The 12,108-nt window shown below is 40.4% G+C and overlaps 5 protein-coding genes across 6 annotated transcripts; 2 read left to right on the top strand and 3 right to left on the bottom strand.

The window, feature by feature from the left end:
* Positions 1-234: 234 nt before the first annotated feature.
* On the top strand, positions 235-5,057 carry wkd (whacked). Its single transcript, XM_065492268.1, has 6 exons — positions 235-462; positions 1,285-1,375; positions 1,428-1,586; positions 1,639-1,950; positions 2,007-2,121; positions 4,213-5,057. Exons 1-6 carry the CDS (start codon positions 332-334, stop codon positions 4,446-4,448), a joined length of 1,044 nt encoding a protein of 347 aa, XP_065348340.1. The 5' UTR covers positions 235-331; the 3' UTR covers positions 4,449-5,057.
* PIG-L (phosphatidylinositol glycan anchor biosynthesis class L) lies at positions 5,039-6,671 on the bottom strand. The gene is made up of 5 exons (XM_065492277.1): positions 6,566-6,671; positions 5,948-6,393; positions 5,783-5,876; positions 5,525-5,721; positions 5,039-5,470 (listed from the first exon to the last, which is right to left on the bottom strand). Exons 2-5 carry the CDS (start codon positions 6,213-6,215, stop codon positions 5,205-5,207), a joined length of 825 nt encoding a protein of 274 aa, XP_065348349.1. The 5' UTR covers positions 6,216-6,393; positions 6,566-6,671; the 3' UTR covers positions 5,039-5,204.
* LOC135944986 (putative OPA3-like protein CG13603) lies at positions 6,641-7,612 on the top strand. Its single transcript, XM_065492280.1, has 2 exons — positions 6,641-6,931; positions 6,997-7,612. Exons 1-2 carry the CDS (start codon positions 6,773-6,775, stop codon positions 7,435-7,437), a joined length of 600 nt encoding a protein of 199 aa, XP_065348352.1. The 5' UTR covers positions 6,641-6,772; the 3' UTR covers positions 7,438-7,612.
* Positions 7,601-9,259, bottom strand: bigmax (helix-loop-helix-leucine zipper transcription factor bigmax). The gene is made up of 6 exons (XM_065492278.1): positions 9,090-9,259; positions 8,888-9,008; positions 8,385-8,528; positions 8,128-8,295; positions 7,960-8,076; positions 7,601-7,897 (listed from the first exon to the last, which is right to left on the bottom strand). The coding sequence occupies exons 1-6, from the start codon at positions 9,167-9,169 to the stop codon at positions 7,838-7,840; spliced, it is 690 nt and encodes a 229-aa protein (XP_065348350.1). The 5' UTR covers positions 9,170-9,259; the 3' UTR covers positions 7,601-7,837.
* A 216-nt stretch (positions 9,260-9,475) lies between these two features.
* On the bottom strand, positions 9,476-11,532 carry Es2 (ess-2 splicing factor homolog). 2 transcript variants are annotated; one of them, XM_065494878.1, is made up of 5 exons: positions 11,216-11,532; positions 10,940-11,139; positions 10,718-10,877; positions 10,185-10,629; positions 9,476-9,961 (listed from the first exon to the last, which is right to left on the bottom strand). In XM_065494878.1, the coding sequence occupies exons 1-5, from the start codon at positions 11,463-11,465 to the stop codon at positions 9,694-9,696; spliced, it is 1,323 nt and encodes a 440-aa protein (XP_065350950.1). In that variant the 5' UTR covers positions 11,466-11,532; the 3' UTR covers positions 9,476-9,693. The 2 variants fall into 2 exon arrangements, with proteins under 2 accessions (XP_065350950.1, XP_065350951.1); XM_065494879.1 differs by having other exon boundaries at positions 10,940-11,136.
* Positions 11,533-12,108: the final 576 nt, after the last annotated feature.

Below are 12,108 nucleotides of genomic sequence, written 5' to 3'. Positions count from 1 at the left end.
CCATTTCATTGTTCAATATCCTAACATAAATTAATAGCCAATTCAAATTCAAATTACAAACCAAAAACTTTCCATGTATTTAGAAATTTATTGAGCAATGCAAATAAAATATATTCAAGAGAAATGAGAACCATCATCAAGCTCAGAAAGTCTCAGACCAAAGCCTCACCCGACTAAATTAACCGATTGTGATATTTCATCTAAATTAAAACCGGTCAAATAAAATTTTATCCGCTAGGTGTTGGTTTTGGGAGCCATATTTGTTTTTGTATTGCAAAGGCTGGGTCTGTTTTTCTGTAATTTAGTCCTGCATCGGGCAATGTAAAGCGTGATGGCGGCCCCGCGGGCCCAACCAGAGGCCGACTGCTCGGACGACTCTTCGCAGGACTGGTCTATAGTGTCCACCGTACCGGACAAGTACGGATTCTTCGGACAAGAACATGTCCAAACAAACCACCCACCGTGAGTGACCATTATTCACATCCGTAAATTTGATGCAATGCGATGATAAAACTAGATACTCTGTTATGCCAATTACACCCACACTTGCTCCGGGCATTACACCCCCACCAACGACTATAAATGAATGGATTTACTGAACTGAATTCCATGTTAATTAATTAATTTCCGTATATATATTATGCTTTAAATCTAATTATTTAATCCTTGAACGTAATGTACCCCCTCTATGATACATAGACCAATAAGAAAATTAACAGATTTTACTCATTTTTTTATTTTTTACACGTCGTGTTGATATGATTTAAATTTTGTTTTAATTATGGGTCACGGCATAAGACAAACACCCAATTTTTATGAATTTCACAATGGTTGAGAATTATATACATTGCAAATTTTCAAATATACCCTTTCTGGATTAGTTGCGAATATAGGGGCTGCAGGGTACTCTTCATCCTGTAATAAAACAATGAGGTGTATATCTATCAATGAACAATTTGTTTTAATTCGATTGTTCTATTTATAAAAGTTTTGCTTTTGGTGCAGAACGATTTAAAGGGCATGGGATGGGCGTTTTTTAGAGCATGAAAACATAATTATACAATACAACTGCAAACAATTGTACATACATATTATGTACAACACAGACACATACACATGACTCATTAAGGTTTTTTGTGAACTTCAAACAATTGCAGTGAATCATTTTATGCAAACCATATTTAGATCTGCATATTAAGTCAAAATAAAAATTTAAATAATTCGAGATTGGAAAAACCCACGCTATAATTATTCTAATTATTGCTCTCCACTTGTATGTTTCAGAGTGCCCCGTGAAGTTGTTTTGAGCAGAGAAAAGAAATGGCTCCGCATGCTCTCTAATTGGGATTACTTTATGCAAGAGAAACACTCCAAGGTAAGAATCTTTCTCCCAAAAAACTCGGCTTTTAATATTGGTGCTCAATTAGCTTCGAAAGCGATGTCGTAAAGGAATCCCGCACTCACTGCGCCCTCGAGCCTGGCAGTTTCTCTGCGGGGCTCAAGCTCTACAAGACAAGCACAAGGTGCTTTACCAGTCCCTGACTGAACAACCTGGCGATCCCAAGTGCCTGGACGATATAAAAAAGGTAAACCTTGCTCAATTTTCCTGAATTGTTGGACTGACAAATTGTTTTGCAGGATTTGCACCGGCAGTTCCCTCAGCATGAAATGTTCTGCAGCGAAAACGGTGTTGGCCAGCAGGAACTCTTCTTGGTGCTGAAGGGGTTTTCGGTGCTCGACCCTGAGGTGGGCTACTGCCAGGCGCAGGCGCCGCTCGCCGCTTTTCTGCTCATGCACATGCCCACGGAGCAGGCATTTTGGTGCCTGGTGAGCGTGTGCCACAAATACCTCAATGGCTACTACAGCCACGGAATGCAGCAAATTCAGATCGATGGAGACATTCTGTTTGGCTTGCTGAAGAAGGTCGCGCCACAGGTGTACCGCCACCTTGTAAGTTCAAAATCTAGTCATCAGGAATTGAAGCAAATATATATTGTTATTTTCAGAAGCGGCAAAAAATCGAGCCAGTGCTTTACATGACCGAGTGGTTCCTTTGTGCCTACACGAGAACCCTTCCATGGTCTACAGTGCTCAGAGTGTGGGACATGTTCCTCTTTGAAGGTATCTTTCATTTGATTTTTTTTTGTAGACTCGTGATTTATTTGGAAAAGTAATTTCAATTGACAAATAGCCAGGCTGTTGGCTCGCGTTGTGCTCAGGAGTGTTAAAGCAATGGGAAACATTTGAGCAGTTCCGGGATCTAATACTGGCTTCCCAATGTCGGAGATGGAAAAAGGTGGTTAGTTTAGTGACTCAAAATGCTCATATAGCTCAACAGGCTTGGAAGACTAGCCACTTGCTAGTTTTCGCACCTTCCAGCAGCTTTAGGGACAAATTTCTGGCGTTTCAATCAAAGAGGAGGCAAAATAATGGCCGCAATGAGCCCAAACTCCTCTGCAGTCACTCGGGCCCCATATTATCTTCTCAGCGGTGTATTTGGGACCTGGTGAGCGCATAGCCCACAAAATGAGCTGAGCAGAAGTTTAAATAAAGCTGCTGTGAGAGTTTTGTGTAATTTTTGACATCTGAAGCTGACCACTGACGATTTTAACAGAAATGTGCTATTTTGAGCCTCTTTTATACTGAATATGGAAAAATTCTAAAGCTTTGTGTTTGTTGTTTCTGCTCAGCAGTTTACTCTTATCTTATTAAGATAAGGCTCTCTCTCTATAAAAAAGTCTACTTAGGCCTGAACAGCAGAATGATCCAGTCAATAAATTGATTTTAGTGCTAAAGAAAATCCCTCTTAAGATATTCCGTAAAAGATTAATCGAGAAAAATGTCGCACATATCCAGTCATCACGATAGTTTTAGAAATTGGGTAAATACCTTTTCATTTTTCCGCAGAAGTACTACATTTTAATAGAAAAACGGGTCGCTGAGGCTAAAACAATGTCTCAGACCCCTTTCAATTTGAACAAGATTCTAATTTTAAGAATAACTTGCCATTTTCAACAAAAGGTCTTAAGATTCACGGCCCTACATCATGCTTGTGCGAGTCTAAATCCACTTTGAGTTCTTCGATTGTTAATGAATTACCATTACTCTAAAATGAGAAAATTTTGTTATTATGATATCTGTAAAAAAAAAGATAAGAATTTCAATGGTAGAAATTTTTCAGGACACTAAATTCAGTGTTTCCATATTTGCCGTAATTCGACCGAGATTTGAAGCTTGAAGCACATCTGGGCGTTGCCTGAGAGCCTTGATGGCTTCCAAAGGGTCGAATTTAACATACATATTTTGAAAGTTCACGACTTGGCAGTTACAATGGTGTTCAGATCTTGCAGATTGTACCAATATCGAGCATGTCAGGCGTCCGTAAAGTGGTCACATGTGCAAATGGAATATTATCGATCGTTGACGCCAGGGGCCGATTTATTACCTCTTCTGATGATATTTTCTGACCTCGGGGGTGACCCCAAGTGTAATATTGATTGATTTAATTTTGATTTTTCTTTTTAGGAATATATGAAATACTCGTTTTTAACCTTCGACCCTGCGTATGTCGAAAACTAAGAGAAACACCATCTTGAAAGGTTCTAGGCATGTCATAAATTAATACATATATACTTTGAGCAACATTGTAGAATAGATTCGAAAATTACAAAAATTTGGATCATTCTAAACAATGTTGTTGAAACTCTTAAGTTGCAGGCTGTCTGATTGGGAATCTTTAGGCACAATGCTAAATGTTTTGGCATAAGATATTCCTGCATATATGTGAACGCAATTTCTCCAGATTTAAACCAAACTTGTATAGAACCCTAACAGCATCCCCATAAATCGGGATGGTGCTAAAAAAATACAGACCATAATATTTATTTAACTATAGCAAGAATAAACAATAATTAAATAATAATGTAATCCCTCGTGAAAACACCAATAAGCTATTGTGTCATTGCCCAGCAAAGTTATGCTTTTGCGACGTAAGAAATGACATATTTCTGTGCCTTTATTAAATGATCAATAATGGAAAAATGTTTTATTCATAGTTCCATTAGGCTCATGACTCACTATGATGAAATGTGCATATATTTAAATAGTTTACCCTTTCTGATAGTGGCAAGGTCGTTATATTTTGTAAAAGTTAAGGAAAATTAATAATTGTAAGCTGTGCTAACTGGGCTGAAATTTAATTTATGATTTCAGGAGTGAAGGTGTTATTCAAAGTAGGCCTGGTGTTGCTGAAAGGCAGCCTGCAGCCCAGATTAAAGCGGTGTCCGACCATGTACGAGACACTGGAAGCAATCCGTCAACCACCGCCTGGCCTTCTTGAGGAGGAGGCCCTCGTGCAGCACATGCTGCGTCTCAAGCTCACAGAAGAGGACTTCCAGAAGGAGCACTCTAGGCAGGTGGCCAAGCGCCAGAAGCGCCTTCAGCACTAGTCGCAAGTGGCCTCATCTCGTTGAGCAGTATTATTATTATTAAATTTAGTTGCATGAACAAACACAAATTGCACTGAAATTGTGGCATCTATTGTGACATGCCGCAGCCATCTTATCTCTAGTTGATCTAACACTTTTTCACTTTCTCAAATCAATTTTTACCGCAATCACTCAACATTGCACTCCTTCCTCCAAACAAGATGTTATCCTCAAAGTAGTGTACAACATGATAACTATTTAAATTATGTTTGTTATTAAGTCTTTTGTACGTAAGATCAATAGAGTCTATTGTTGCTGCTAGTTGGTCGCACTTAAATGTGTAAGTGTTGACATATTCCATAAATTTTATTGCTCGGAAAACTTATCAAAGTTAGATAATTTTACCCTTAACCCTTATCACAACTAAGTTAGCATATTATGCAGGAAATTCTTTATTTTAAAAGCATTTTTGGTGTAAACAGTTGCCCAAAGAATTATGTTGTGATACACTTTGGACATTTACATTTCTTTGAATTTTAACTTGGCTGAAATTGATGAAAAATCTTTGTCTGGGAATACATTGCGTTCCTGTGTAAATAAAGTCTGACTCATTATGCAATTACATGAAAATTTATTATTGCAGTCCCCTTAGAGACGCAGGTCAACAGTTCGTTACAGCAGTTTGAGCTCACTATATAGGATCAAATATATAAAAAAAAAGAAAAATCGGCAAAGATAACATTGTGTGGTGCACTGTCAGTCTGTTCAAAGGCAATACTAGTCCAATGCGAGAGACAGCTCCAGCGCCTCTGCATGGATAGGTGAAAGCGTGTTGAGGAAAGTGTATCGACTAAATATTAAGTACAGTCTTCGGAACCACACCATCTGGCTTTTGTGGCAAAACATTGCGTCCAGGACGCGCTTCCTTTCGGCGGGAGTCAAAACCACTTGGTGGTTTCCGACCGCACTGGAGAGTAAGCTATCACATGGGCCAACATATTTTCGCAATCTGCTCACAGATTCGACGCACATAACTTCGACACCTAATATTATGGAAAATACAATATTTTGCCTTGACTATGGTGCAATTTACGTACCTTTGGGTATTTTGCCCTTGAGATGAAGGGCTGCCACACCATAGAAAAGCGCTTGGTGATTGGGGTGGCCGCTGACCCCGTATCTGTCGAAAGTCACAACGAGGTCAACTCCTAGTTGCGAGATGTGCCTTTCAGCGATCGAGGCAACTTCGTCGACAGGCCAGTCATGCTCAAAGCCATCTTTTAGTCGAGAGCTCCTAAATTGTTTGATGACACAAGCTCAAAATATTTTAAATCAAAATTAGATAAAAAATTTACTGATAAATATAAAGATCCTCTTCTTTGATGCCCAGCACCTTGCAACTTTTTCTCAGCTCTTGCTTTCGCTGGGCGCCAAGCCCTTCTTGATCCCCTGAAATACAAATTAGTAAATCAATGTAAGTAAAAGTTATCAGAAAAATTTAATAGCACCAAATAACAAACCTGTAGAGAGACAGACGAGGAACAGTCTCTTGGGAGACTTTCCACGTCCCAAAATGCCTAATATTGTGGGTCCAAAAAACATGCATTCATCATCTGGATGGGCAGTCAATAAGAGCACCCTTTGCGCCTTTTCAAGGACCGGACAAGGTGTCCCTCTTCGAGTCCAATAGTGAATGAGCCCAAGGGAAGCGTAGGTCCCAAGCAAAAGCACAAGCGCCCATGCCCACTCCCACAAATAAACACTAGCCTCGTCCATATTATGGACCATCAGGACCTGCCCCTGCCCCTCTCGACGGATTTGATTTAAAACATCAAAAAACGCACAATTGGCTTTCGTGACTTTCGGCTTTCCAAACTCCAGTTCAACAAAATCTAATTATTATTCTTCTCTCATTGACCACAACTTGGGCTACATCATATCACGCGACCCGACCAGCGACTGCCGCCTAAGGAGAGTAAAGGTAGGAGATGCGAATAAACAGCCAGAGTCACCATAAGAGGGGAAGGGGTGGGGGTGAACGTCGCTTGTTCGCTGGTTGTTCGCCCCCACCCCTTCCCCTCTTTTGGTGACTCTGTCTGTTTATTCGCATCTCCTACCTTTACTCTCCTTACTGCCGCCCGACTTGCGCCCGATACTCGGACAGCTCGTTAAGGTTTTGCGTCACAGCTGATCGAGGGGGCGTAACACATGCTGTGGACTTTTGCTTTGCTCATTATTTGCTGCTTCTGCTGCAGTGTTTTCTTCTGGACAGTCCAGGGAGGATAGTTGATTACAGATAAATATCGGGCCTTTTAGGCCTCAGAGAGGGCCCGACAGGCAGCACCATGGCAATCGGTGCGTTTCCAGCGTTCAAGCTTGGTGCCTTGCTGCTGAAGCAACTAAGCAAACCCCTTGCAAATTTTGTGAAAGCACGAGCGAAGAACTCTTATTTTTTCCGAACGTACATTTGCATGCCCCCTGCACAGATCTACAACTGGTGCGAGGTACGATTCAAATTTAACCCAAAATTTCTCTTGGAGAAGTCTGAAATAATTTAAACAATTTTCAGGTAAAAGCTAAAATGTGGAGCATGAACCTCGGGTCATCAGGGGCATCTGTGCCAAGATTGAACGAGACCATGGCAATCGAGTTGGGTGCCAACCTTTTGGGTGAATCTATCATTTTTGTCACTGCAGCTGGCATCCTCATTTTCGAGTACGCACGCAGCAGCCGCAAAGACCAAGAGAAACAGCAACGACTGCAAGACCATCTCTCTCAAATGCACGCTGAGATTACTGACCTCTACTTTCTCACTGAACAACAGAAAGCACAAATTTCCGAGTTGCACCGAGCACTTGCGGCGGCCCAGTGTGGCCCAATTAGGCGGGCTTTGATGCCCTTCCAATCTCACCACGAACAACAAGAGCAAGAGCAGCCCCAGCCAAACCCATCTGGTCGCTTAGTGACTGCAGTTTCGCAGATTCAATTGAAGCTTGGACCAAATCGGTGATTTGACAGTCCATTACCATGGTGTTTGAAACATCGATAATTATCTCTATGTACAGTACCTCAAACCGCAGTTTCTTAATTGTTGTAGCTCAATAAAAAAATACAAACGTAAATTCCAGTTAACTAAGTGTATTTGTGTTTCAAATTGAAAAATACATACACTGTTCCAATTGAAATGTCATTTTTTATTAATAAGCCTCATTTGTACTGATCAAAAAACTCTGGACAGTTACCATCCAGGCAATAAAAATTATAAAACTGTATAGCTATGACGTTTAACAATGATAATTTTTATGACGCCATTAAACTTAACAAAAAGATAAATGGAATTTAGAATATACCAGGTCAAAATATAATCTTTTGAAGAATGTTCACCAGCGGCCAGTGGTTGTACTGCAAGACTAGGAAGGATTCCTCACAGAAAATGTGTCGAGCACACTTTGGACCAAAAATCGAAGTCTCTGAGGAATCAATGCATGTTTATTAACATAGGTTTTGATAAGAAAAAAAAATGCAAAATTACTTGGGGTTTGCAGTGCTCTTCTAGCCAAGCAAAAACACAGCCAGATAGCTCTGAAAAATTGGTGGTCGACACAGATGAATTGAAGCTGGCGAATAAGTTGTCAAGGATGGCTCGGAACTGTAAAAGTGACGTTAGCATAACCGTGCTAGCAACGAAAGTCGAACATACTAATCGGAACTTGGTGTCATCAGACACTCTAGTCTCTGTTGGCCCAGGCTGTGCTTGGTGGGCGCGAACCATGTTTTCATAGTTTGCCTGCATGATTCTTAGAGCCATCACTTCTTTCCTCAGGGCATTCCGCTCCTCTTCTTGCTTTCTGCGCTGCTGTGCCAAGTACTGTACCCGAAATATTCAAATTAGTTTTTTTATTGAAAAATGGATTTATTTTTGCTAGACAAAACTTTAAATTTGAAACTTGTTTTTACCTGCATGTAATCGATGGATTTGTGGAGAACTGTAGCTTTACTTAATTTGTAGCCAGATGCTGCATCTGCTTGCTGACAAGTCGGCACAAGAGCTTGGAGCGCATCATATCCTTTTTTGATCGCATCACGTCTTTTCTGCTCTGCCTGCACACATTATTAAAATCTTTGAAGTTTTTTTATATAATTTCGAATTTTAGAAAATCTGATACAAAATACTACATAATTAAAAATTAAATTTAAAAGTAATGAAGCAAAGAAAAAAATCCTTATATTTGATCTAAATATATAAGACTATTAATCCTTTGAACTAAAATAGGCAAAACTTGCAAAACAAGGATATATCTTGAAATTGTTCCCTTCCAAATGCATAATTACATAATAGCAATTAAGATATATGGTTATGGAATTTTGGACAAGAGTCAATGCGGTGCTGACGGACCTTATCATTATTAATTTCAACTAGCTGCAAATGAACATTTCACAAAAATCTACACTGAAATTACCTGTGTGTGCGCCTCACGTCGCCGTTCTTTGTATGAGCGTGTGTCGGTGCCACTGTCATCTTCATCATCAGTGTTGTGCGCAGAGCTAGACAGCGTGTGAATTGAACCAGTGGAGCTGCATCTGTGGCAAGGGGACGAGGATCATACAACATCGATAAAAAACCAACATCCTCCACACACTGAAATCAGCGGAAAATCTCACCTGGAGAAAACGGAAGGAGGACTGTTCGGCTCCCTTTTCAACTCTTCACCCCATTGATCGTCGCCGTTGTCTTCCGACATTTTTCAGAAGAACCTTTGGCTAAAAGTTTCAACAAAAACAGGTTTGTTTAGATTTCTCCCATCAAAATAAAATGATAACGAGGAGTAGGAGGTGTAGTGAGCGAGTTCTGAGCGACACGCCCCCTTAATAACGTCACTTCGTTTCAAAAGTCGAGTTAGCTGACATGAGAGTGGATAATTACGAATGGAGGGAAAGTGATAAAAGCTAAAACCTGAAAATTCTTTTGCTGAGTAACCTTGGAAGGGAAATTAACTATTTTCAAACGTAAAAACGAATAATAAATTTATAGATTAAAAGAGTGCGAGCACGTTTAAAAAGTTTTTATTCTTATTCTGATGCACAACATCGTGTCTTTGATTTTTTTTTTGTTCAGTTACTATCAACTCTCATTAATACAGTAGTATTAAACTAATCGTAAGAATTACATGGTACAGCCATCAAGATGCGCATAATTACAAAAAAGCTATACACATGGTAATTTAGCATCACATCATAAATTTTATTAACAATTTTTACAGTCTCATTATTTGAAAAACGACTCTGCACGAGTTCGCTTGGGCAAGTTGAGGAGGTCATCTGATAATTTCCCTTGTAATGGTGTCACAGGTGCTTTTGGCAAAGTTCTTTTGAGAGTCAAACCAAGTGGCGTTTTTGGAGTTGGAGTTGTTGGAACAGGTGTGCCTGGAGTTCTGTGTGGCGTGTAGGACGCTCTCAAGGCTCGGTCACCGACTTTTCGAGCCGAAGCTAGCTTCTGCGCTGCAGGAGACAGCAAAGGGGTCTTGCTACCTGGCCTGTGGATTAAAATAATTTGTTAAAATATCATTAGAAGCAGCGTTCAACAATTTTTCAATGTTCTAAAATGCACTTAACTGGTTTATAGCGCAAAAGTTAGCCAAAACCCCACTAGTTTAAAGATTTTCTGAATTTTCATATTTTTTTCTGAATTTTAAAACATGCAGGAAATCCACAACAACCCAGTTTTTTGTGAAGAAAGAACTGCACAAGTAAGCTTACGTTAACGCAATGTTGCGCCGAGCTGCCTGAATGGCTTTCAATTTTAAATCACGGTGTCGCTGTCCAGCCTTGTCTGCCAGTTCCATGGCAATTTGCTCTCGACGCGGAGTCTCAGCCATGCGAAATGACGGCGTGTCCAGGCGACAAGGCGTTCCTTCGATTTCTCCCCAGGTCATGACAGGGGTCTCTCCGCCTCGGCCAGGAGCAGGCGACGGCGTCCGAACCAAGGAGAAACCTTTGATCTGCGGACTGGCTGAGGCCACGACTTGCCCATCCACGCCAATCCGGCCCTCGTTGATTTTGGACTGGAGATGGGCGGCTGCCACGATTTTCGCTCTGTTGGCGGCGTCATTGAACGGGTTGGATTTGAGTCTCGTATTTTCAGGCACCACTTCGTGTCTATTAGCAGCCATTTCAATAACCTCTTGTTCACTCAGCGGAGCACCTGGAATTTATTTTGATTATTTTGTGATTTTGAGTGGAATGTACTTTAAATTTAAGCAAGAAACTGCAATACTTTTAGCTTAACATACCATCAGGAATGTACATAATGTAATTTTGGCTTTTGTAGTCCCATCCGTCCACATTCAATGGTTTCTCCAAGCCCTTGGCTTGTTCTTCTATGGATGGAAGAGCCAACTGTTTTTTCCTTTCGATCGCATGCAAATCCTCTGCACCGTAGAGCCACGAATACTGTGAAAACAATTTAATTTTAATTAATTCCAAGTAGTATTGACGTGGAGGACAAGACAAACCTTTTGTTTCCGCCGTTCCTCGGCTTTGGATAATATGTCGTGGAAGCTCTCATTGTCTTCTGAAGTGTGCTTGTTGAGGAATTGGTCAAGACTGAGCTTCGTGACACCTTTCTGGTCCACTTTGTCCCAAAACTTGTCCTTAGGCTGCTCATTGGTTCTCTCAGGAGTCTCAAAAGTGGCGGGGCTCTCGTCAGCGACTACTGTAAGTAGATAATGGCAATAAATTAATATGACTTTACAATATTTCTTTCCATGTGAATAAGTAGACCAACTTACACTTTTGAGGAATCTGCGGCTGCGTTTTCTCTCGAATCTCTGCCAGATCGGGAAAATAGTCTCTTTCAATGATATTAGCCAGCTCCTGAGTGTAAGAATCTTCGTCCAAGACAACTTGGTTCAGCGTTCTTTTCTTCACTCGGCCCTTTGGGACCAGAGGTTTCTTGAATACGGATTTATCTTCCTCGTGCGAGGCATGCATTGCCTCCAGGGCACCTGCCCCCACACCCCCGGGGGCCGGACTCTGCATTTTACCTTCGTGTTACCAGATAACTTCGGATAAATCGCACTGCTTTCACTCTAGCACTGTCTCGATGGACATCAAAATAAACTGCGGCCATATTGTGAGGTCACGTGGCTATTATTTTCTGATCGCTGATTGGCTCGTTAAAAGTCTAGACTAAAATTTCTCTGCATGCGCGCGTAAGGAAAAATGAATTATTGAAGCTTTCTGACTTTCAGAAAGAGTAATTTGGAGTATGAGAATGGGAAACCAGCAAACTAAATGCACGGCCTTGCGATGATTTTGTTCAAAAAGATAAACAACTCGTTAACATCCTTGTTATTATTATTATTTATTCTCACACTTTGTCATAATACATTAATGTTATCACAAGTCAAATACAGATAGAAATCATGTGAGAAAGGGCGACACTTCAGGAAAACACGTTACTAAGACCCTGCCCTTGCGGACAAAGCCGAAGTGAGCCCAGAATGAATTTTTGTATTTTCTTTAATTTAATATAAATCCATTATAATGTATGTATTGTAAACATTTTGATTAATAGGATTAATATAATATATTTTGGCTATTTTCAAAATATCATATATTTAATTTCCTTGGTGTCCTATTTATATATTAGAAAATTAATTAACTCTCTCACCTCTCTTTA

This window comes from Cloeon dipterum, chromosome X, assembly GCF_949628265.1.
Source record: "Cloeon dipterum chromosome X, ieCloDipt1.1, whole genome shotgun sequence".
Taxonomy (NCBI): domain Eukaryota; kingdom Metazoa; phylum Arthropoda; class Insecta; order Ephemeroptera; family Baetidae; genus Cloeon; species Cloeon dipterum.
This window is presented reverse-complemented; position numbering and strand designations above follow the sequence as displayed.